This window comes from Rhinolophus hipposideros, assembly GCF_964194185.1.
Source record: "Rhinolophus hipposideros genome assembly, chromosome: 26".
NCBI classification, from domain to species: Eukaryota; Metazoa; Chordata; class Mammalia; order Chiroptera; family Rhinolophidae; genus Rhinolophus; species Rhinolophus hipposideros.
The window spans coordinates 17580037-17605259 of NC_138072.1; the positions used below are offsets into that span (position 1 = coordinate 17580037).

General features: G+C 35.2%; 1 protein-coding gene across 13 annotated transcripts in view; it reads left to right on the forward strand.

Annotated features, from left to right (window-relative positions):
* The window catches only part of CEP170 (centrosomal protein 170), a 108434-nt gene extending 84327 nt beyond the window's left edge, over positions 1 to 24107 (forward strand). For 5 of the 13 annotated variants that reach the window (XM_081039269.1, XM_081039277.1, XM_081039279.1 and 2 more), the window contains 7 exons: positions 1178 to 1412; positions 10903 to 11080; positions 13097 to 13267; positions 17615 to 17703; positions 19105 to 19198; positions 19958 to 20009; positions 21752 to 24107. In XM_081039269.1, the coding sequence (XP_080895395.1) occupies positions 1178 to 1412; positions 10903 to 11080; positions 13097 to 13267; positions 17615 to 17703; positions 19105 to 19198; positions 19958 to 20009; positions 21752 to 22041 (1109 nt within the window). In that variant the 3' untranslated portion in view covers positions 22042 to 24107. The remainder of the gene's footprint in view (positions 1 to 1177; positions 1413 to 10902; positions 11081 to 13096; positions 13268 to 17614; positions 17704 to 19104; positions 19199 to 19957; positions 20010 to 21751) is intronic. The other 8 variants (XM_081039274.1, XM_081039278.1, XM_081039281.1 and 5 more) reach the window with 3 other exon arrangements.
* Positions 24108 to 25223: the final 1116 nt, after the last annotated feature.

Below are 25223 nucleotides of genomic sequence, written 5' to 3' on the forward strand. Positions count from 1 at the left end.
GTTGGAACTTACAGCAGGTGCTCAAGTTTTGTTACTTTAACCACCAAAAAAAATATCACATGCTGTTTACAAGATTTTTTCTAGTTTGAGAAAAGTAAATGATCAGTATCCAGGAATTCATTCATTTATTGAAAAATATTAAACATTTGTTAACCAGACACTCTGCTAAGTGCCAGCTATGCATTAGTGGATAGGCTTGGTTCCTGCTCTCCTGGAGTTTACCATAAATTAGACGTTATCTTCCTGTTTTTTCAACCTCTTTTATGCCTCACAAATTATTTGTGTGTTTGATTCTTGTGTTAGTAATAGTAAAGTGTCTGCATTGTCTTCTGATTTTTCAAATGTGTCAGTAATACCATTTTTTATATGTCTTTACTAACCTTATAAATAAGAAAGTGATTGCCACTTTCTTTAATGTGACTATTCACAATATCTCCTGTGCTTTAAATGTCAGTGGCTGTGATAATAGCTTATAGAGTCTTGCTCCTTGTAAGTTTTATGCCATTGTCTATTTTCACCATATGCTTTCAGTGTCAAAGCAGCAGATTTGTACTGAAGATGCTTTGTTGTGTTTTTACCATGTAAAAAGATTTTTTCCAATCATAGCATAACAGGATGTTGAATGACAGAGGTAATGTTTTTTTTCTGCCATAAAGGCATAATTTCCACAATAGGAATTATGCATATTTGTTTGTTGGGAAAAGAGGGTTTTTTTCACCATCTCCATGTTGAAAGTCCATGTGGCATGAAGAAATCTTTTCCCTTATTTTTTATTTTTGTTGTTGTTATTGTTGCTGTCATTTCTTTTAAAAATCCATATCTTCACTCAAATGAGAAATACATGCAATTAAAAAGTACCTGAGTTAAACATGTATGAATAGAGCTTGCTTAGTTGTTTACCATTAGTGAATTTTTCATCTGAATGTTTATTTACCATACTACGGAAAACATGGTCTTTCAGTTATTTTTAATTATTCATTGTTTTTAATTCACCAAAGTGTAATGTTTCTATCTTTAAGGAGTAGTAGACTTATGCTTTTTGTGAGGTATGTGTATGTCAGTTATTGAAAATTGTGCTGTGTGTGCTCTCATGGTGTTTTTGAAATCATGATTTTTTACTTTATCTCCTTTAAAAGATAACATAATAATTCTTTTTTTAATAATTAAACTAATTTAGTAAATTCAAGATGGAGGCGCTTTCCTACTGATTATGCTTCCACCTCAGAAGATGAATTTGGATCAAACCGTAATTCCCCTAAACATACCCGTCTACGTACTTCTCCAGCCCTGAAAACGACTCGATTGCAGAGCTCTGGATCAGCAATGCCTACTAGTTCTTCATTCAAGCACCGGATCAAAGAACAGGAAGACTACATCCGAGATTGGACTGCTCATCGAGAAGAGATAGCCAGGTTGGTATTAATGGACTATCTTTAAGAGTTGAAATTTTTTGCCAACATTTCAACGTGGTAACAAAATTTACCTTTCATTTCTTTTATTTGTACTAATAGTCCAAAAAATGAAATCTACAGGTAACTGTGAACTTAGTTTTCTTGGAAGTATTACTTTTCATCCATTTTGTTTGTCTTATATTTTATATTTAATGACAGTGCTGCTAACATTATAGAATTAATTTATTTTGGTTACCTTTTTTTATTTCTAGTAGAGATGTGGATGGGTTAATATAATTTTTGAAAGGTAGAATCAACTCTACATATTAAGAATTGTGCAGCTAAATTTTTGATTACTTTTACCTTTCAAAAGTAATAGTGTACTTGTTAGAGGTATGTTGCTAATATGGGGAGGATAGCGTATGCAGATTTTTACTCACACTTCTATGAGGTTAGTAAGTACAGTTCAGCCCTTTAATAATTAAATCAAGATATGATTACTTTGAATATTGTATAAATATATTTATTGTAATCTTTAGGTTATATAATAAAAAATAAAATATATGCTGCAGATGTGATTTTTAATTGATAACATTATGGTTGAACATTGAAGAGAGGCTATAATCAAACAGATGCTATAGTAAAAATACAACATTTTAGAGTTTGTAAGATATTAATTAAATTTTGTTGCAATATACCATATGTTACCTAAGCATTTTCACCGTATACATCCTAAAATTATTTGTCTTTAAAGACCCTAATTTCAAGTTTTACACTTGGCGTTATTAAAGAATTATATATAATAGTCCGTAGATGCTTTTAAAAACAACAAACTTTTACTATAATTTAATGGTGTTTCTTTTTTTTCTTTACTCTGTTGACTTCTGTTTTTTCTGGCTCATTAGTTTAATGTAATGTTCAGGGTTTTTTTGTCTTTAATGACTATATATACTTGTAATTGCTTTTAATTGCTTGTAATTCTCAGAGGACATGCCCTTCTAATCTCATTGTGCTGCTTAAACATTTTTGTTTTACCATATAGATAGCATTTTTATTAGAATAATTATTGAAGCATGGTAAGCCAGTTCTAGTTAGAAGAAGGGCAATGGATTATTATGGGCCCACAGAATGCCTGTAGAGAGAATCTTGACACATTTTTTATTCTTGTGGACACAGCTGGCAACAGCAAGCCTTGCTCTGTCTCCTCATTTTCCCCTTGCCAGGCAGCAGATGTCCCACTGCACAGGCTCAAGTGGTACCCGAGGGCCCTAGAGTATATGTCTACTTCCTCTTAGGACTCCCCTCTCAAGCTCTCTACTCCCAATTAGAACAACTAAACACCTGCTTGGTTAAACCCACTTCCCTGCGCCAGAACAGAAAAGAGTTATAATATGAAGGGGAAAGTGAGTAGGCACTATGTGCTATATTTTCACTTGGTTCCATTTTGTTATTACCTGCATTTTATTACTATTGTCTATGTGTATTTTATTATCTAGAGTAGAACTTTAAGGCCAGGCCATTTAATTTCCAATGATTTTATGTCTTTTCCCTGTAGTTTGTCACTAACACTGTACTAATAAAACTTGCCTCTGGGATTTTAGTTTTTTAAGACATATTTTTCAGCTATATATATCTCTTAAAGCCAGAGAAGGGTTTTTTTTGTTTGTTTTTGCTTTTGAAAGAATATAAGGTGGGGTGTGGGGGGAGTGGTAGGAAGGATAGAAAGCATGGAAGGAAAGAAAGTTAATGTTGATATTTAATGTTCCTAATGACACTGGTAAGTTTGCGTAACATGAAAAATTTCAAATAGTATGAATCGCAAACTTAAATAGAATGTGAGAAATAGTTTTATTTCTTTAAGCAGGCTACCACTGTCCCTTAGAATTCACATGCTGAGAACAATACTTACTGAAGAGTAATGGGTAAAGACACTTTTATTTGAAAAGCATAATCTTGATTTTAATTTATTACAAAATGTTTTATGCTTATAAAGCATTTGTATCTTTTTGTTGAGAATTTATGGTATATTACTTATCCAGGACTTTGTAAATCTGTACATAGTAATTATTTACCTGCATTTAAACTTAAAGCACAAAAACAAGATTCATTCAGAATATAAAGTATATAAGAAACTTTTTCCAAGTATCTATCCTGATACATATGCTTTTGGTAGCCCTGCCTTACTTTCTCTATTATAACATAGATACAGATTTCCTTCTAGTAGGAATTTGATAGATTATGCTGGTTTTATGAATTTTAGGGTAAACAAAAGTTACAATACCACCTTTTTAGATGAACAAATAAAATAACTTTTAACCTAAAAATTATATTAGAAGATTATTTAATTCCCATTTGCATCAGAAGGCACTTAAAGATATTTCAGTATTTTAGACTAATTATTGCACATACTACTGTAACATTAAATTTTTTTAGGAGAGCATTCTAGTTAAGAGAATATTTTGTTTCAAGGCTTAGCAACCAGTTCATTATAGCTGTGTTACACGAAAGAACAAAATGATAAAGGCAATGTCATATTTTATATAATGTTGACTGAAGGTATTATTTACAAAGGTGGTAACTTCTTGTTTTACACACCTTTGCAGATCTGTTTTGGGTTGTACTTACATATGCATACGTCCTTTTTGTATGTTATATACAGACATACCTTGAAGATATTGCAAGTTGGGTTCCAGACCACAGCAGTACAGCAGGTTGCAATAAAGTGCGTAGTAATCTTTTGCTGATGGAGGGTCTTGCCTTGAATCTGTAAAAAAAAAATAATAAATAAACAAACATGCATTATCTGTGAAACACTGTAAAGCGAAGTGCAGTGAAACAAGGTATGCCTGTGTATACATACAGTCCCCACTCCCTCAACAAAGACGTCTTAAACACCTCCTCTGAGCGTAACATAGTGTTCAGCTCGGGTGGATTGTGAAGATGACTTAGATTGTGAAGATGGAAGTCCTCAGAGAGTTCAGTGTCGAAGGAAGCAGAGGGGTGTGTGTATAACTGACAGAAGGCAGTGATGTAAGCGGTTTTAAAAAGTAGGAAGTTTTAGTCAGGTATTCGACGTGAAGGCATATAGTCCATTGATGACCAAACTGAAGTCAGCACAAAGCTAAGTAATGGGAGATTCTGATAGCCAGCTAAAGAGTCGGCATATTATTTTATGTGCTTTCAAGCTTTTGTAACACGAAAATAACTTTAGATCTAAATTAAAGGTAAGTAACTCTGAAGATACTATATAAAACTATTTCAGAGAAGAGAACCTAGAGATGGATAGACTCATAATCTATTCCAAAAGTTGATGTGCAAGGTATTGAAGACCTGAAATAGGACAGTAGTGTCAGTGAGGATACAAAAGAATGAAAGAATGAGATACGGAGGTGTGACGATTGACAGCATTTGATGATTGCCGGAATAGTAAGGCAGAATTAAAAAGGATTCCATGGTTGTTCAAATGGGAGGTTGTTAAGTAAGAGTAAGGAACATAAAAAGCAAAGAGAAAGAAGTTTATTTTGGATGTGCTGACTTTAAGGTACTTATGGGACCACCATGTGCAAAAGTCTAGCAGCCAGCTGACCTATCGCTCTGGAACAGGAAGTTGAAGAGAACTGGGATCATAGTTGTGGAAGTCACACAAAGAGACAGTATTGAAGCTATAGTGTGGTGGATGATATTGCCAGGAAGTGGTGAGTGAACGGAGAATACTGCTGAAGTCTGACGGATAATCTAAATCACAGGGCTGTAGTATAGTCAAATTGTCAAGAGAATGGACTCTGGAATCAGACCTTCTTGATTCAAACCTCACTGTCCCACAAGGTCTGTGTGACGCTGAACAAGCTAAACATCTGTGCTAGTGACCTCCGGTAAAGTGGACATCACAGTGACAACTCAGGAGAGCTGACAAATGATGCACGTCTGTAACCTAGTGCCTGACATATAGGAAGCTAGCAACAAATGTTAGGTACTCGTATATTTGAGGGGGGTGCAAAGAAGACAATGGGAGTGTGTATTCAAATACTGTGGAACTTGCCACTTTCTGTATACTTCATGAGTAAATTTATGAGACTCCAGACATAACTGGAGTTTCAGAATCAACATTAAATTGTCATAATTTATAAAATACTTTATTAGGATTTACCCTGTTGGTACCTAAGAATCTCTACCCAGGTTTTGTTCAAATTTTCAATCCAGACACAGTTATTTTAAAACAGTCTTTTGTCCTGATAGTAATAACACTGGTATACAAGTGGTCTGATTTTTTTTTAATATTGAAATGATTGTTAAGTAATCGTGTCACAGAATACCCAACAGTCCTATTCCCTGATTTGATTAACCCCAAAGTAAAGTCATCGGACATTTCAAGACAAGATTAAATATTTTAAAAATTTCATTAGTGAAATTCAAATAAAAGAATACTGAGCAAATTATTATAAAACATTTAAAAATAGAATTGTAGTTTATATTTTTCAAGCTAAAAATATTTGCAATTAAAATTACGAATGTGTGCTAATCTTAACAGTAAAAAACCCAAATTATTTGTGATTTTAATACGTTACTAAAAGCTTTTTGTCTTGTTTGTTGGTAAGAGCCAGTGTAATTTTGTGGCCAGAATTAGGGGGTATAGGCTTCCTTATAATCTATACAGTAATGTAATGAAACATCTTTATGTATTACAATCTATTTCAATAAATTCTTTAATTGCAATATAATTAAAAGATATTCTACATTGGTGGTGTGGGTGGAGGTGAGCTTCGAAATTACCAAAGTGTCTTTTGGTAAAAGATTGGGGTAAAAGATTACAGAGATAAAAGTTACTTTATCAAGGCATAAGCTACATCTATCTCCTCAGTCAGATTTAACACCTTAATTGATTCAAAATAGCTAAAGTCTAGATGCAACCTGTTTCTGTTATTCTGTTGGGCTAGACCAGCTCCAAGCAGCAAGAGTGGGAATAAAATGCCTGCCCACGAGTTCAAATGACAGTTATTCCTGTTTCTGTTTTTCAACATTTCCTAGCACTTTTCTACGCTTGCATGATATTCTCTGGCCTGAGGGTACCTTTTGCTACCTTGTGATGTATCTTATTGGAGGCCTCTTTGGGTTCGTCTTGTTTGAGACTATACTTCCTCGCTTATATGTGTATTTCCTTCCCCAGGTTAGGGAAGTTTTCCATCATTATTCAGATACGTTTTCAGTTCCTTGCTTTTCTGGTACCCCTGTGATGCGAATGTTGGTGCACTTGATGTTGTCCCGGAGGCCCTTTAAACTGTCCTCATTTTTTTGAATTCTTTTTTCTTTTTGTTGTTCTCTTTGGGTGTTTTATGCTACTAAACCTCTGATTCAGTCCTGTGCTTCAGCTGATCTACTGATGATTCCCTCTAATGTATTCTTCATTTGTTATGATATTCCTCATTTCTGACCTTTTTTTTTTAATGTTTCCTGTCTCCATTTTCATGTTTCCTATCTCTTTGTTGAAGTTTTCTCCGAGATCACTGAGCATCTTTGTAACTAGTGTTTTGAACTCTGGATCTGGTAGATTGCTTGCTTGTCTCCATTTCGTTTAGTTCTTTTTCTAGAGTTTTATTCTGTTCTTTCATTTGGAACTTGTTTCTTTGTCTCCCCATCTTGGCTGCCTCCCTGTGTTTGTTTCTATGTATTAGGTAGGACTGCTATGTCTCCCAGTCTTAGTCGAGTGGCCTATGTATTAGGTATCCTGTGGGACCCAGTGGCAGTCTCCCCAGTCACCTGAGCTGGTTGCTCCAGGTGTGTCCCTTGGGTGGGTTATGTGTGCCCTCTCTTTATAGTTGAGCTTTGGTTGCTATTTATACATCCATAGGAGGTATTGACCCTCCCACCTTCCTACTAGTCTCAGCATATGTCCTTAGTTGTAGGACTTCTGTTGACCTAGACTTCAGGTTCAACTAGACCTCAGTGATGGTTGTTCTGGAGTTTATTTACAATTTTGTGGTGGTCGTAAGAGGATACAAGCACAGCATTTATCTACTCCACCATCTTGATTAGAAATGGAATGTTGTTTTTTTATTTAATTTGTCTCGTTCACTTAGGAAATGCTTGATTGTCAAAAATGTACTAAGACCTTCAAAGTTATCATCTTAGCATTACCTCTTTATTTATGACTTTCTCAGTTTATTTGAAGTGTATTTATAAGCCTAAGCCTAGTTTTAAGACTCTATACATTTCACCAAGCATAATTTAACCTGTCGCACTAAGCTAGCATTTGGACATAGTTTCATTGACAATAATGGGAAGTACCTTTTTTATTTATAATCAAATCTCTACTCTTTTGATGTACTTTATTCCTCTCTTTGGGCTTCTCATTAAATTACTCTGGCTGCCCAAGAGAAGCTTCCAATTTCAGCTCATTAGTACCCCCACCCTAAGCCACTCTTTTGTGGCTCAGATTACCTATTTGTCCCAATTCTCCGTGCTTTCATTGATTGCTCACAAGAGATGGGGTTTACTATAATTCTTTAATTAAGGTTTTGGGTTGTTTGATCTGTTATAAATGCCAGCAACATATAATAAATATAACTGACAGTTCCCACCAAAAGAAGAGGAAGATCTTTCCTTATCAGTAGGAAACTGTTTTGTGAGCCGTCCATATAGTGTATACTTAAGTCAAATACATAAGTTAATCTTGAAGTCTGTTGAGAGCTGGATGATTTCTCATTCTTTATTGTAGTGTCAGGCTCAACATAAGCTTTTCTGGAATGGCCCTTAAATGTCTCTTTTTAATCTATAATTTTATATTTTATCACTCTTGTCATTTAAAAACTAGACTAACTTTATTTATTAAAAGCTGAGTAATTAAAGTTGTAGTTATAATCTGTTGTCCAATATTAAAGTAACAGAAGGTTTGATTTGTTGTCATTAGCTTCAGTGTTAAGATTCTAATTCGTAGCTCATTGGTTCTTTTTTTCCAGTGAAATCGATATAACTTCATTATAATATAATGGTTTATGTGTATATCCTTTGAAACTCTACTTACATATAGAGACTTTTAAGTTAACATGCTATTGAAAAGATAAGCAGATTTTATCCTTTTATAGTTAATTTAAAACCTAAAAGGGTGTTTATGTTGGCAATTTAAATCAAAATCTGATAGTTCGTGTCCTTTTATAGTTGTTAGATCATACTTGCAAATATTGCATGTGTTTAATAGGGCATGCATTTCACACGAGGATTCTAATTTTCAGTATTTCTTTTAAACTTCCAGTGTACTAAAAGCCTATTATGAATACATTTTCCCTCTGTATTTAACTCTTTAGTGAAAAGATAACTTTTAATTGATTTAAGTAAGAGTGATATTATTGAGATAGTTTACATAAGAAAATCACACACTTGGTAAAGTGTATCCTTTGTGTTATCCCACCTTTTTGCAAATAATGCATATTTATTTATTCAAAATTTTTGAAATTGGATCATTGGTTCTGACACTCAGGAAGATAAAACTCTAGTACTGCTGTTAAAGAACTTAATCCCCCTTAATCTATATCTCTTTCAGTTAGGACTATTGTCCTATCTATATTTTGTAATAAAATGAAATTAAATGTGAAAATTGTCTGTTAGTTTTTCAAATTTGAAGGCTTGACTTTTTATTGGTATTACAAATGAAAGATATGAATTGCAGAACTCTAAATAAAATGGTCCATTTCAGAACTTCCCCTTCTAGCAGATTTGATGGGGCGGAGATTGAGAGTAAGAACAGGGATTATAAACTTGGAGTTTAGAGAAAGAGCACAGATACAAGAGAGGTAAAGATATGCATTATTATAAAATATTCCAATTAGTATAATCTATAATCATTACAGAATTAATTTGTAATCTTAGATTTAACAACCACATGAATAGATCCATACCCTATACTGAATCATAAATCTGCAGTTTCTTCTTGAAGATATTTGTAACTTTTTTCTTTGATAATTTTATCTGCCTATTAGAATCCCTAATACTGGTTTTAGTGGATGCTGACATTTTTAAGCATTGTGGATTTAAATTACCTTAATGGTTTACATTATTGAGTCAACTTTCAGGTAGGAATTGCCATGCAAAGAAACAGCTGGTATATACACAGCATACTTACAAATTAAAAGAAGGCTTTTTTGGTGCTTATTGACTGAATAATATATCTTTTGTATATATTGAGTTGTTCATGTTAGTACAATTTTGACTACATAACCTGTTGAGATTGCTGTGGTCTTTGTTTCTAGTTAATTCATACTATTTTCACAAGCTTCCTTGTTCAAATGTCTGCATAAAAAACTTCAAATGAAAAAATAAGAGTTTTGGTTAAGCTGATGATTATCCTTTTAAATCTCATCAAGCTTGGTTATTCTGTTTCTCGTCCTAGTTCATTTATTTCAGGAAATTGCAAGAACTGAATATATTATCTAAGGGAACACTTTAAACTCCTTCTCAAAAAAATTACATCCACAGTTAATAACTTTTTAAAAATTATATATGGAATGATAATATGAGATGTAGCATGACATAAAAAGGTTTAGTTATGCCACTTACTATTTGTAACCTTAACCAAAAAAGGGTCACATAAGCTCTCCTAAGCCTCATTTTCCTCATCTGTAAAACAGGGTGATTAATACCTCTCTTAGAGGAATTGTGAGAAATGAGTTGATGAGTACAAAGCTTCCTTACAATGGTGCTCATTGTGTTATATCGTAATGGTTTTGATTATATTATAATATAATGGTGCTTGTGACATTATTCTTAGCTTATTAGGACAGGGACCCTGTCTGCTTTCACCACTATAGCCCTTAGGGCCTAGCACATGCCTGGCATATAATAAGGAATCCATAAATATTTATATTGATAAATAGAATATAATTATTCTATATTCTATTTATAGAATATAGAATTCTGTTGGGCCGTAAGCTTCAACTTAGCTTCTCTTTTTAAATTTATAGTTTTTATGCAATCACTGCATTCTTTATCTTTCAAGCTCACATTTTGCGTAAGTTAAAAAATGCTACATTGTACTTTGGATTTTAAAGAGATATATAGTTCTTTGTCAGATGCTTACTGAATGGAACATCATTGCTGTGGTTTTAATGACTGCAGTAATTTTGAAGTAGCGATAATTGTCAAAAATTTCCAGTATTGCTGATACCACTGTTGTTTGTTGCTTGTATTTATAATTAAAAGAAATGCTAAGCTTCAGTGAAAATAAAATTGTAATTGCTTTTTCTCATCCAAATGTATTTTGAAAAACTTATCACTGCTTCAGGGTGTTTCACGTATATTTTTCAAGATGACAACTTACAGATTATATAAAATGTAGTTTTATTAATTTTGGGATTTAAAATGTAAGATTTTTAATATCAAAATAGTTAATAGTATTTCCAACTAAACTTACGTTTCCTCTACAAACCTAGATAAACGACTTGTTACTGATTCTCTCATAAATGATTGTTTCTAGAGCTATTCTTTCAAAGGAATTAAACTTCTTTTCTAAAATTGTTACCAGGATCAGCCAAGATCTTGCTCTCATTGCTCGGGAAATCAACGATGTAGCGGGAGAGATAGATTCAGTGACGTCCTCAGGCACTGCCCCTAGTACCACAGTAAGCACTGCCGCCACCACCCCTGGCTCTGCCATAGACACTAGAGAAGAGGTAGGAGATCTTCATGGAGAAATGCATAAGGTTCTTTCTTTTCTTTATTTCTTTTGCTTTTAGCTTTTTGCTTTGTTTATTTTAGTTCTGTCCACCTCCTGGTTTGCATGAAGCTCTGCATTTTCTAACTTTGCTTTAACAAATTTCTTTGATGTTTTTGTGACAAAACTAGTAAAGGCTGACATTTGGTCTACTATGAACATGAAGTTGTAGAATGCTTTTTAAAAGTACTTCGCTAGTTACTGGTACATACATTCACTTAAACTATGAATATAAATAGCATCTGAAAGCAAACGAAAATTTGATAAACGATTGTATAAAGTTTCGGTAAAGTTTGGCTATGAAAATGCTTCAATTAAATGGTATTTTCAAAGGTAGTTAACGAGAAGATATTTTTAATAGCAAAAGAAAAATTCTACAGTTTCACTACTTTAAATATTCTGTTGTTGAATATTTATACACACACACTGTCACACACATACTCAAGGATACTCTGAGAATTGAAATACACACACCCACACAAATATATACATATTCAGTTTTAAAACATATATGTAAACTCTGGAATGTAAGTTAGCATATAGCCTATTGCCCTTCCAAAACCAGGGCTCCTGCTCTCCAACTCCGGGGAGGGCACCTTTTACATAAAATTATTCCAGTAGGTACCTTTAACATACGAAAGTAATGGTACTCTGGTCATGTTGGCTCTCTGGATCTGGTGCAAAAATGCAGCAAGAGATTGGCATTTGAAAAAAGGAGTTAAGGTTGTACTAGGACAAAGCCACACTCATTGGTTTAATTATCATCTGGCCATTTCATGCCACACTGTCCGGATTGAGTAGTTGGACACAGACTATGTGGCTGCAAAGCCTAAAATATTCATTCTCTGACCCTTTACAGAAAAATATTTGCCAATCTCTAATATTGATGATTCCACTTCCTTAATTTATAAAATAACATTCTCGATAGTAACCCAAAATGGCTAGCCTTTTTGACAAATTTAATTCTGGTAAACTCTGCTAATAATGTTTTCTTCAGTTGCTTTTTGTCACGTTCCTTTTATAATCTAATTCTTTAGTAGTCATTTTTTGGTTGTTTTGTTCCCTTTCCTGTGTTGTCTAATTTTGTAAAAGATGTTTCATCAGTCTGTGTAGTTTTGTTACCACACTGATCAATTGTAAATGTATATAAAATCATCCTTATTGGTAAAAAACGAAAGGATCTTCTTGGTGGCAAGACATACACAATTCTTCTGGTACATGTAAAATGATAAAGATATTAATTTCTATGCTGTCTAAATTTCATCTAACATGATTATACAATCATTCAGACCTAGTAAAATTATTCAAACATTTCAATGACTAGTTTTTCATTTTTCCTTTTTGTTTTATTTCTGAATATTGTACTAGAGTTTATTTATTCCTTCTTCAGTAAACCTTTATATTGTGTGTGTATAATTTGCACTGCAGGTGGCAGTATATCCTTTTTATTGGAATATGTAATTTCTGTAGCATTGTTAAAAGTTTATCTAAGACCAAAATACTTATTTTGCGGATTTAAATTTTTTTCCTTTTGTAAACTTAATTGGAATTTGCAATTCATGTATCTGTGAAGAAATTTGACACCTGGATTGGGGAGGAAAAAAAAGGATAAAACAAGATAGGAAACTAAAAGAAAAAGAAACATTATTTTATCGCTGGTAAGACAATGTGAGTAAAACGAACTCCTTGTCCATCCACATGGCTCACCTTTTTCAATTTATCATCTGTTTTTCATTTGGGGGAAATCTTATCCATGAAAGAATCAAATTTATAATAGCTATATATTTTGGAACTTAAAAATAAAATCTATATGGATGAACATATATTTTATAAAACAGACATCTCTGAAGTGCTTCTAAAAAGAGAGTATAATTGGTTTATTGAAGATACACTTCTGTTACTCACTGAGAATGAAATAACTTCTGTCTAAAAAAAATTATAATGCTAGTATCTGCGCTTTTCCAAATTACTCTAGTCTCATAAGGGTTTGCTTTTGTCCTATTAGTTGGTTGATCGTGTTTTCGATGAAAGCCTCAACTTCCGAAAGATCCCTCCATTAGTTCTTTCTAAAACACCAGAAGCAAACAACTGTCGGTCTAGTGATTCCAGACCTCAACCATCAGAGCCTCCGGATCAGTTAACAATTACAAGGCGGAGAACCTGGAGCAGGGACGAAGTAAGTAAACCATAAACATTAACAAGTGGCAGAGATGTCCCATCTGTGGGAAAAGAAGGAACCGTTCGTTCAATAAATAGGCTGGAAAAAAGTGCTTGTCTTTATGGGTAGAATGAAATTTCATCTTGACATCACATCATATACAAACAATTAACTCCAAATGAATTACATTCTTAAAGACTGAAAGCAAAACTCTGTGACTTTTAGTAAAAAGTATCAGTAAATCTCTGTCAACACTGGTAGGGAATGATTTTTTTAAAGACAAAAAGTTTTGACTTTAAAGACTGATAAATTTGAGTATATTAAAAGACTTGTATGAAACATACAGCCAAGAAAGGATTCATATCCAGAATATATAAAGAACTCTCATCAATCAATTAAAAAAGGCAAGAACAACCCAATAGAAAAATAGGAACAGTATTTCACTGAAGGGAAAATAGCTAAGGCCATAATATCCAGAGATGTTCAGTTTCACACATGTTCAAAGGAATACATTCAAGACTACAGTGAGATTATTTTATATTCATTCAATTGGCAGCACGTAAATAAAATAAAAAAATATTTTACGTGGATACATAGACTTTATTATGGGTTGCTGGTGGAGGCTCAACTGGTGCAGTAAGTTTGGAAAGTAGTTGGACATAATTTCCTGAAGTGGAACATAAACATAGCACATGATCTAACAGTTTTAGTGCTGGTATGTATATCCCCAAGAGAAGGCCCTCCCCACTGACAACAGGAGTCATGCAAAAGAATTTATAGTAGCTCTGTGGACAATAACAAAAACTTGGAAACAATCTAAGTGTTTCTATCCGTAGAAAAGCGAGTGTATATAGTGGTGTGTTCGCATATTGAACAGCTACAGCTACGCACCTAAGGAAATTTCAGGCAATGACGGGCGGCATATACGGCGGTGACCCCATAAGATTGTGATGAAGCTGAATGTCCTGTAAGACGTGGATGGATTTGTGGTTCGGAGGATGTTTTTTCCCCTGACAGGAGCAGTATCTGTGGGGCTTGGTGATAAATGCCCCCTCCCTCACAGCACCTCAGTTCTGAGTGCACAGATTACATCCCAGTCACTCGGCCCCTGACCTGCCTCAGCACAGAGGAGCCTGTCCCCCAGCGTTACACATTCAGAGGGAGCTGCAGCCCTCCCAGAGCTGGCTTGATGGTCTTCAGAGGACATGGCTGTAATTCTTTATTGAGAACCTGAGATCCTGTACAAGGACTCAGGAGTGCCACTGCCACTTTAGTGACAGCTTTCTGTGGTGGTGTGGGACCAGCCTGTTCCTGTATTTTGGAAATACTTTCAGGCTGTAATAATGGTCTACAGCATAGATGAGTTTTATTTCTTTCATCAGTTCAGTGCCATAGAGAGCCCTTTGTGTCAAATAGGGTCAACAGAACCAAAAACCAATTTCCAAATTTAAATACCAAGTCCTTAGTTCTCCACCCTGTCCGTGTTAAACACCCTCTTTTTTATGAATATCCCAGAGTGCCTTAATCTGACCACTGCTCCAATACGTAAAAGCCCAAACCACATCGTCATGATAACCCCCTATGTTCTTTTATCTCTTTATCTTGGTTTTTTATTCCTACTGGTCCTCAGGCCCCTTTCACTCCCTCCCAACAGTCACTATTAAGTGAACTACGCCTCACCAGCCAGTTTCTCCTCCATATTTCCCATTAATCCATCCCACATCCCTGTTCATGGAGCAGCACTGACAGCTTCCATGTCCTATTTCTGACCTTGTTGGAAGGAAGCAGGGAAGCACAGTGATAAAGTCCTCAGTAGCGGGCGGCCATGTCCTAGGTCCTGACATGCACTCCCCACGCACACACTGACTCACCCAGAGCAACTTCTGTCCTGCAAGCTCCACTTGTGGTAAGTGCCCTGTACAGGTGGACCATTTTTTATCTTTTATACTGTATTTGTACTGTACCGTCTCTTATCTTTAGATACAAAGATAGTTACCATTGTGTTACTAGTCATAAGCTGCCTACAGCATTCAGTCTAGTAACATGCTGTACAGGCTTGTAGCCCAGGAGCAATAGGCTGTACCATAGAGCCTGGGTGTGTAGTCGGCTGTACCAGCTAGATTTGTGCAAGTGCCTCTGATGTTCCCACGACGACGAAATCGCCTAATGATGCATTTCTCAGAATTTCTATTTCCCCATCGTTAAGCAACGTATGACTGTATAGAGTCATCAAAATAAAGAACTATAGTGATATGGGTGAATTTTAGTAATATAACATTAAATGAAGAAAGTAATTCCCAAAAGATTATATATATTGTGGTTCTTTGTCATTAATTTTTAAAAATGAAAATAAATACTAGGGACAGAAATAGATCTAAGAAATGATAGAAAAAAGAAAGCATGGGAATGATGAATGGAATTCAGGATATTCTTTACCTTGGGTGAAGGAAGGCAGGGAGATTGGATGGGGGAACTGATATGACTAGAGGTAGATCATTATCAGTTTCTTCATACCAAACCACAGAAATCTTAGTGGCATACAGCAATAAGCATTTGTTGATCACACACCTATGGCTTAACTGGTACTGCTCGTCTGGATAATCGGAAGTTGTAGGTTGGGTGCAGGTTTGCTCCGTGCGTCTCCACATTGCTGGGACCAGTGGTCTAGCTAGGGCTTGTTCTTGGGGTGGTTATATGAGAAACAAGAGAGCGAGCCACCATGCAGGCACATTTCACATCTTTGCTGTGCCCTGTCTGCTAACCTCTCACTGGGGAAAGCGAGTTACATGCCTGAAGCCCAATGCCAAGGGATGGAAAAGTACTCCTCTCCCATGATCGTGCAGACAAGGAGGGAATGAATATTTTTGAACAATAGCTATTCTGTCACAGTGGTTATTGTTAGGTCCTAGCTTTGGGGTAGTAGATTCATTAAGTGTTTATTACATCAATAGAAAGAAAGAAAGAAAAAGTAATCCAAGTGACCGATGATACATGATTACGATTAATGCTGTGTACCTGTGGACCAATATGGATAGAAATTATTAAATTATTATTTAAAAATATAAATGTGGCCATGAGAGATCAGGGAAAGAGGGGTTTATTGAAAAGGCATATGTAATGGAAAGTAGATGACATGAGTGTGAGGAAAATTCAAGGACAGAATGAAGTTCATTCACCAAACAATGGTTATTTAATTAGTACCATGGCAAGAGCTCACGGGAAGGACATGCGGAGGTGATACCGGTGCCCGCGTAGGGAGTGGGTGGAAGGAAAATACAGAAAACAGCAATTGACAAGAAGGGTTAGATCATAGGTTGGCATGTGTGGATCCCTGCGTTTCAGGAACAGGAGCTGAAAGATCTCGTTTTCCACAATGCCTTCTTGTTCATGTCACCGCTCACTGAGCTCCCTTTTATTACAGTTCGTACGACACTGAATCACAAAAGTTAGCACTTATTTATATTCTTTTTATGGACTGTTTAGTAGTGTTTCCTATATAGTACTGTTATCTCCCCCACTGGTCTTTATAGCTTCTTAACATCCAAAGCCCTGTCTAATTTTCTGGATTTTCTTACAGTGTCCGGATACAGTTCTGATTTTGGAACCCACATTGAGCCCCAAGTTCAGCCCTTTTTCCAGTGTTCTGCACTTAGCTATGCCTCCCATGGTTTAGCCCTTGACAAACTGCAGCTCGAAGGCCCAGTCCAGCCGCTACCTGTTCTTGTAGTTTCATTACAACACAGTCCTGCCCACTTGTTTGTGCTTTCATGGTACAGGGAGATTGTTGAGTGGTAATGACAGAGCCTTTGGCCTAAAGCCTTCACTCTGTGGCCCTTTAAAGAAGTTTGCTGACCTCTCGTTTTGCCCATGAGTTTCAACTGTAGAGGTACCAACCTCCATCATAAAACTTATTATTCTGAGTACATTTCAAAAATGTGTCTATCGCACTAGACTCTGCCCTGGGGAGCCCTGAATTCATATTATTTGATGAAACGATAGAGAGTAAATTTAGTATTCTACATTATTTGTGTTTTCCTTTTTTTAATAATTTAAATTAGAGGCATAAGAATCAGGATCATGACAGTAATTGAAGATAAGGTGATATGGATTGGTTTTTGAAAGTGATATGACCGAAATCATATGGAAACTTCACAAGTTATTTAACAAAAAGTACCTTCTTTGTTAATATTTACATCTTTCTCAATTTAATTACACGTTCTTCTAATTGTATTCTTCATTGACCTTTTGTTAAAGTTGGCATAGATACTAAATGTCCCTGACGATAGTGGGTTGTGACTAGTATTCTTGGTGGTGATACAATATAGTGGTGATATTTTGATGTACTTTTTTCTTTGGCTGTTTCAGGTCATGGGAGATAATCTGCTGTTGTCGTCCGTCTTTCAGTTCTCTAGGAAGATAAGGCAGTCTATAGATAAAACAGCTGGGAAGATCAGGTACTGTGTTGTTACTCAGACCTGTGCTCACATCGTTAACAGTCGCCTGTCTCAAGCCTGCTCCTACAGCTGTCAGGAACTGGTGAAGTCAGTGGCCCTGAACTTACTGCTGCCTTGTGCCCTCCGTGGTCCTCCATCTGTGTGCCCCTTGGTGTCTCTTCTGTAGTCATTGTTTTCTTACTTTCCACCAGTCCTAAAGCTGTTAGGACTCTTACAACACACAATAATTTACTTACGCCTTAACATCAGTCATTAGGATAACAGCTCTTAGGTGTCTGGCAAGGATATTTAGTCTTTTGGGTTTGGAAAATTTAACAGTATATCAGAATATTCTTATGTCAGATTCTAGAACCATTGTTGCCTTTTTAAGCATGGTTATGTGTAATTGTAGATGTTCCAGACTTGATTGGATATTGATGAATTTCTTGTTTTTAAATAACCTGAACCTGGCATGTTGATCTTTGAAGAAATACAAATAAGAATGTAATTTAGTTTACTACTTAAATACCGATCAGCCTCCAACAGTGGTATTTACTTGTACAGTGTTGATGTTTATATAAGACGTCTAAACTAGATTTTCAGGCTCAGTGAAGAAATTTAAACGACATCAAAAGGGTGCCTAATATTTACATCTCTTTAAAACTACTGAGTCGTGTCTCAGATTCCAAAGTATTGGGGAGAGAAAGATACCACATTTGAAAGACATATCAAAATTTTGTGGTACTGTATTTTATAACATAACATATTTGAGCTTAGTTTCTAACATAAGGATAATTATTGGCAGTTGTTTTATCCAAAAGATAGTGTCTTAATTCCTAACAGGTAATTATGTATAACATACAACATGAATTAAAATTTTTAAAGCAAAGCACAGTAAGCACTCCAATTTCCAACCTTTAAAATAATGTTTACACTTTGCTCAATCAGTAAAATTCTTTTTCCTACATAAAGAGGTCTTACAGACCTAATTGTTGAATACCTAATGCAACCCATTTTTATCTTAATTTTATCTTATATGTATCCTGCATATGTTTTATCTGAACAAAGTCGTGTTTCCATTATTAGTGGTGGTTATATGGTTAATTATAAATATTAGATTAAAATTTGGGGGTTATATCATCATTACATTTGTTTTATATTTGGTTTTCAATAAAGAATAAGTTAAATACAAAAGGATTTATGTGTATATTCATAACCACCCAGGTACTTTTTTAATACAGATCGCATATAAATGAGTTTATTGGTAATATTGCTAAGTATTTAATTTACAGTTTATGCAATGTTTAATGGTTTCTTTATCCTTGTGTAGCTTTAAAAAGAAAATATTGTTTCTGTATTGTTAAAAATGTGATGTTTCTAAAACATGAAAAGTAAAATGCTTATTACTTTTTTGATCTATAGAATTTTATTTAAAGATAAAGATCGGAATTGGGATGAAATAGAAAGCAAGTTAAGAGCTGAAAGTGAAGTTCCTATTGTGAAAACCTCAAGCATGGTATAGTAATTTTTTTTTAATATTAAAACATTTTAATAGCGAGGTTTTATTTTAAGAGAATGAGATGCTAATTTTTGAATTGTTTTTTGATTGACATTTTTAAAGGAAGATATAAGTACACAAATTTGGGAAATTTTTATGCCTTCAGCTGTCTTTGACAGGGGTTTAAAGTGTTTATTGCTTTAAAGTTGCAAAGGGTATGAGGAGGAACCTTTTATGTTTCTCACTATTATACATTATTGTTCTTAAAATAATTACACATTATAAATAGGCAATTTTGAGATAAAAGCCAAACTCAAATATAAGTTGACTTCAGTCATTCCCATTTGCTCAATAGTCTGCTTGTCTCCTCAAGAATTTGTGTTGATTTTCATTGGTCAGGGAGTCACCCTAAAACTGAACTTGGTACTTTATACATTTTTCCAAAGAAAATCCTTAGGCACTTTGCAAAATTGTTGCAAGTTTGATCAATACACATTTTTCAAAATCTTTTCTTATACCATAGTATTGTTACGAACTTTTCATCGTCTGTCATTTTCTCATTGAAAAAAAGTAATTCTATGTCAACATTAAAGATTTTAAAATTTGACTCTTGTTTACTAGATATCATAATTATTCCATATCCTGAAATATTTTGCTACAAATGTAGCGCCATGTGGATAATGTTAAGTATTCCCGAGAAGATGAATCTGAGAGTCATTGCTTATCCAATAAAAATGTTTTACATAAAGCTAACTTTTGCCATTGCTTTCCCTGCAGGAGATTTCTTCTATCTTACAGGAGCTGAAAAGAGTTGAAAAGCAGCTACAAGGTAAATTTACTACTGAATGAAACAAAAAGAGCTAACAGTATAGGATAAGCACATTCTAAGTGGTATTTCTTCAAATATTAGAACATTATTTGATTATATGACATATGGATAAAGATACAGAGTTCTACATATCCAAATTACCCATAAAAAGGAAGTTTTAAACCCAATATAATTAAAAACACAATAATGTTAAGTCTTGGGCATATTGCTAGATGTTACAAACTAACTCAATATTATATGTAGTACCTATTTTTTATATATATATATATATATATACACATATATATACACTATATTAATATATGAAGAATATATAAAAATATTTTATAATATGTGTATGCAGCTGAAAATGCTTCTTGGAAATTAGCATTACTTATTTAACGTGAAAATTCTCACGTTACATTTGTGGTATAACCCAAATGAACGTGTTTTCTAACCCAGATAATAACTGGATGCGCAATAAGAAATGAGTGCATATTGGCCGTAGGGACCAGAAGAGGAGGGAGAGAAGAAAGACAGAGACTGTTTGCCTCCTAAACTTTGACAACATCATTGTTTTTATGGCACATCGTAACGTGCATCAATACCTGTGTATGCCCTGACCCAGAAGTCCTGGGTGCTACAACAAGCAGATTCCAGAGTGAACTGCTAATTCTACTTGGTTTGTATCACAGGCATAATATGTTAGTCCTGGCTAAGTGATTTGTAATTGTTATTTAGCCTCTACACTCCTGACGGTTTGGATATACCCCCTTGAGTAAAAGTGCCTTGCTACCGTGCTTGTTAGCTGGTCCAGCGGGGGTATACTTCAAAAGATCTCTTAGGTGATTCTAAAATCTATCATGCTTCCTTCTCCCAAATCCCCACTGTACCCAATGCCAAGTTGAAAATCACTGCCGAAGATTTTCCCTCGTCCACTCAAAGGTTGTTTGGATTGAAAACTATCTTAATTGGCCCCTCCCAAGGAGGTAGTCTGTTTGGCCTGCTGGAGCTGCCATGGGGTGTTGGCTTAGTATCCAGGCTACGAGGGGATCCTAAGACTCAGTGGTACGTACACACTTGCAAGGGCTGATGAATGGCATCATGCTGTGGAAGCATCCAGAGAGTGCTGATAATTCTTTTGGTTTCCCCAGTCTGCAAATTATTCTGAACCCCATCATAGCAACTAATCCCCAGTTAACTGAGGGATAAATATGGCTAGCAGTATTTAATGAAATAATAACCACTATTTTCACTTATCTTCTCACAATAATGAAAGCAAATTTCAGAAGGATCTTGCCTGAATTCCATATCTCCAAATGCCAGTCTTCCAGCAGGCTCTGAAATGCCCAGAAGGGAGCTACTTAAGAGTAGCAGAGAAAGCATTCAGGTCTCTCTAGTCTATAGATCAGCTTCAGAATTATTGGAAGTGGGGTTTTCAAAACAGTATGGAAAGGGGGGTGGGGGAGGGAAATGAGGGTAAGGGGGATCAACCATATGGTGATGGGAGGAGAACTGACTCTGGGTGGTGAACACACAGTGGGATTTACAGATGATGTAATACAGAATTGTACACCTGAAATCTATGTAATTTCACTAACAATTGCCACCCCAATAAATTTAAAAAAAAAACCAGTATGGAAAGGATTAGCCAAAAGTTAAGCATCAGATACAAGCATCCGTCGTCAGAATATTATCCAAGTCATGAGCAACGACTGCATCTACCATTAAACCTTTGTTTCCCATTCCTTTGCTTCCTTCAGCAATCAATGCTATGATTGATCCAGATGGAACGTTGGAGGCTCTGAACAACATGGGGTTTCCCAGCGCCATGCTGCCATCTCCACCCAAACAGAAGTCCAGCCCTGTGAATAACCACAGCAGCCCGGGTCAGACACCAACACTGTGCCAGCCAGAAGCTAGGGTCCTTCATCCTGCTGCTACCTCAGTCTCAGCTGAATTTGAGAACACAGAATCTGAGGCTGATTTCAGTATACATTTCAATAGGTTCAACCCTGACGGGGAAGAGGAAGGTGTCGCAGTACATGAATGACTCTCTTGATTGTTAGAAAATAATTCCCTGTGGAATGACTAGGAATATCGGAAGCAGCATAGTGTTGACTTGTGCAAAACACGACAGCTTGGTCAAGTACAATCTTGTTATCTCTGGCTTCTTAATTTTATTTATTTATTTTTTCCTATAATGTGGTGTCCTAGTCATCCTTTCAAACCACTTAGATAACCACTTGATGCACATACAGGAAAAAGCAACTTGTGGCAGTTTCACCTTGTTGTGGTTTTATGATTTTCAAACTGAATTATATAATTGCATTCTTTCCCTTCATAGATCTTTGTGTTTTTGTTTTTGTTTTTAAGCCGTGCTGTGACCTACAAGCAAACTAAATACCCAACATTTCAGACCCCCATGTCTCCTGTGCCAAGCTGCTCCCTGAAATGGACTCTCTCTCCATCTGTACAGATTTCTTAAAACACTTATATTTGCTTCTCAATAATAGGATTTCTATTAGGACTCATTACCATTGGATACAATGACATGTTACTCTCTACACTCAAACTGACCTTTCAAAACAGCCTTGTGTTCTAAAATTTTCCAACATATATGTGATTTATATAACTTTGTTGCTACGTAAATTGTCTTGGGGTTTTACTAAGATGAACTATTATGTTTGCACTAAGATTTGCTGGGAGTGGTAGGTGGACATAGCTATATATCAATAAGGACTAACCATCTTTTTTTGTACATAGGAGATTGATAATACTGTATTTGTTTTAACCCCACAGTGTTTTACTCCACTTTCAAAAAAATGAATTTGGCACTTTTTTCCATTTTCCTTTTTTTTTTTTTTTTTTTTTTATGGGAGTAAGATTTTGTCTCTCATTTTAGGGCAAATGATAACTAGAAAGATTAAAGTAGACAGATAGTGTAAGTGGAGTATATTTTTAAAACTAAGGACATGTATATTGTTTTCCTGTGTTCCCAAGTTTATATGTGACAGTTGGAAAAAAAAATCCCCTTGAAATGATCATGAAGTTAAATTTTTCTTCATTAGGAGATTTGTAGCTCCAGTAGTCTAAGATTAGTTGATAGTTTCACTCCCAAGCAGTGAATTGCTTCTGTGTGTTTGTTTCCCTGTAGGACCCAGTAGTCAATCCTGTCTCAGTCTTTCTCATTTGTAAGAACCCTGCAAGACGATGACAAAGGCTTTAGGCCTGCGCCACTAAACAGGAAGCCTGTGAAAAATACCTTCTGTAAGCTTGCTTTTTCTCTTTCCAGTAAGGTCACATTTGGATAAGTTTAAAAAGAAATTAATTATCTTTGTGTTTCCAGAACACTATAATTTTGGTGAATCTTAATTCAGTTCAATATTATTAGAAGACTTGGAGTTTCTCCCTGACACCATCAGTCTATAAAGGTTAAAACTGCAGTTTTGCAAATTTATGAAATGGTCTTTAGTACTTCAGCAATAATCCTGTGCTGTATTTGTTTTAAGAAACTAACTCTGTATACTTCAAAATGTTGCAGGGTTTTAAAAAGCCTGTGCTGTTGGGCCAGTTAATAGACTCAAAAAACTCTTTTTGTAGAGATGTAAAAACAAAAGTCTGTTGTATAATGGATTTCATATTTTTCTTTAAATTAAAACAAGAAAGGTAAATGAATTATTCTCCTTGTAAAGCTAAATTCCCCATTCTATCTAATAAAGGAAGACTGGAAAAAGCTTTTAAAGAACATGAATGGAAAGATACAAATGCTTTGAAGGAATAAATGAAACATTAAAACAGGGTCAATCCATTTGAAGAAAAAGTCAAAATAATCACCATTTTTCCCTCTTTTATTTAATGTTTGGGTACTGATTACATCCACATGGAAGTAAAAGGTAAGGAGTTATTTAGAAAAATATTAGCATCTACTCTACTTACATTATTGTTTAAGTGTTTACACGGTTTTGTTTAATTATAAACATTTGGCCTTTTACTATGTTATTTTTATTTTTTATGAATACATTATTCTCCTTATTTATTTTTGTTACATTTATTACTTATGTTATTTTGTTATGCATTTACAACTCCATTTTTAAATAAAGTGTTTCTGGAACTGTACACAGAGATTGTACATTTTTTTTCTTCTGCCATCTGGATTGGTAATACTTCATCACGTTGCCAGTAACCATTTATACACCATTTTCCAAAGTCTAGCAAAAGAAAGACTCCTTCAATTTTAATTAATGTGTGAGAATAGCCAAGAGGGTAAGAGGAAGTGAAGGCTGCCTTGTTTTCTTTTGACATTTCTAAGCATCTACTCCCATACCAGACCTCAGGCCGTGACATCAGACCGTTTCGAGTGGCTGGTGATCTCTGGGAACTCATTTGTTTTATGCTATTTTTCCAGAGATGGGGTTCATGGATGTGTTCCCTCTGCCTGCCTGGTGGAAAACTGGCTAGTGGCCTGAATGGGAAATACTTCTAACCAGGTTGTGCAAACCTGTTTGGAAGCAAATACAAATTTCAGAAAAAGAACCAGAATCCAAAAATACTGGAGCCCATGGCTAGGATGGGGGAAACTGACATTAGTCTCAAGTATCTACTTTTCTGGGGAAAAACAACATTCTGACCCATGAGACTTCAGAGTTTTCTATAGTTTACTTGTTGAGAAAAGTAGCTCGATAAAAGCTAGTAAGTGTAAGAGAATATGAGCCATACAATAGAATATTTTTAGCTACAAAAAATGAAGTACTAATACATGCTACAATATGGATGAAACTCGAAAACATTATGCTGAGTGAAAGCCAATCACAAAAGGCCACGTATTATAAGTGCGTTTATGTGAAATGTCCAGAATAGACAAACATGTAGAGACAAACAGACTACTGGTTGCCTATGGCTGGGGCAGGGGGATGGCAAGATCGTGGGGTTACAATGAAAGGGTATAGGGTTCCGTTGGGAGTGCTAAAAACACTTAAGCTTGTGATGGTCACACAACTGTAAATATACTAAAAACCATTAAATTGTGTACTTTGATTGAATTATAACCAATGTCACCTATACCTATATAAATGTGTAAATTTCTCAATAAAGCTGTTACAGAAGGGGAGGAGGAGGAGGAGAAATGCAGTGTCAGGTGAAGATGCTAGCTGACTGCTGTGCCATGGGAGAGGCCATTGTGTATCTGTTAGTAGCCCTCCTTTCCTGTAGGTCCCTGTCCTCTCTATTTTCCTT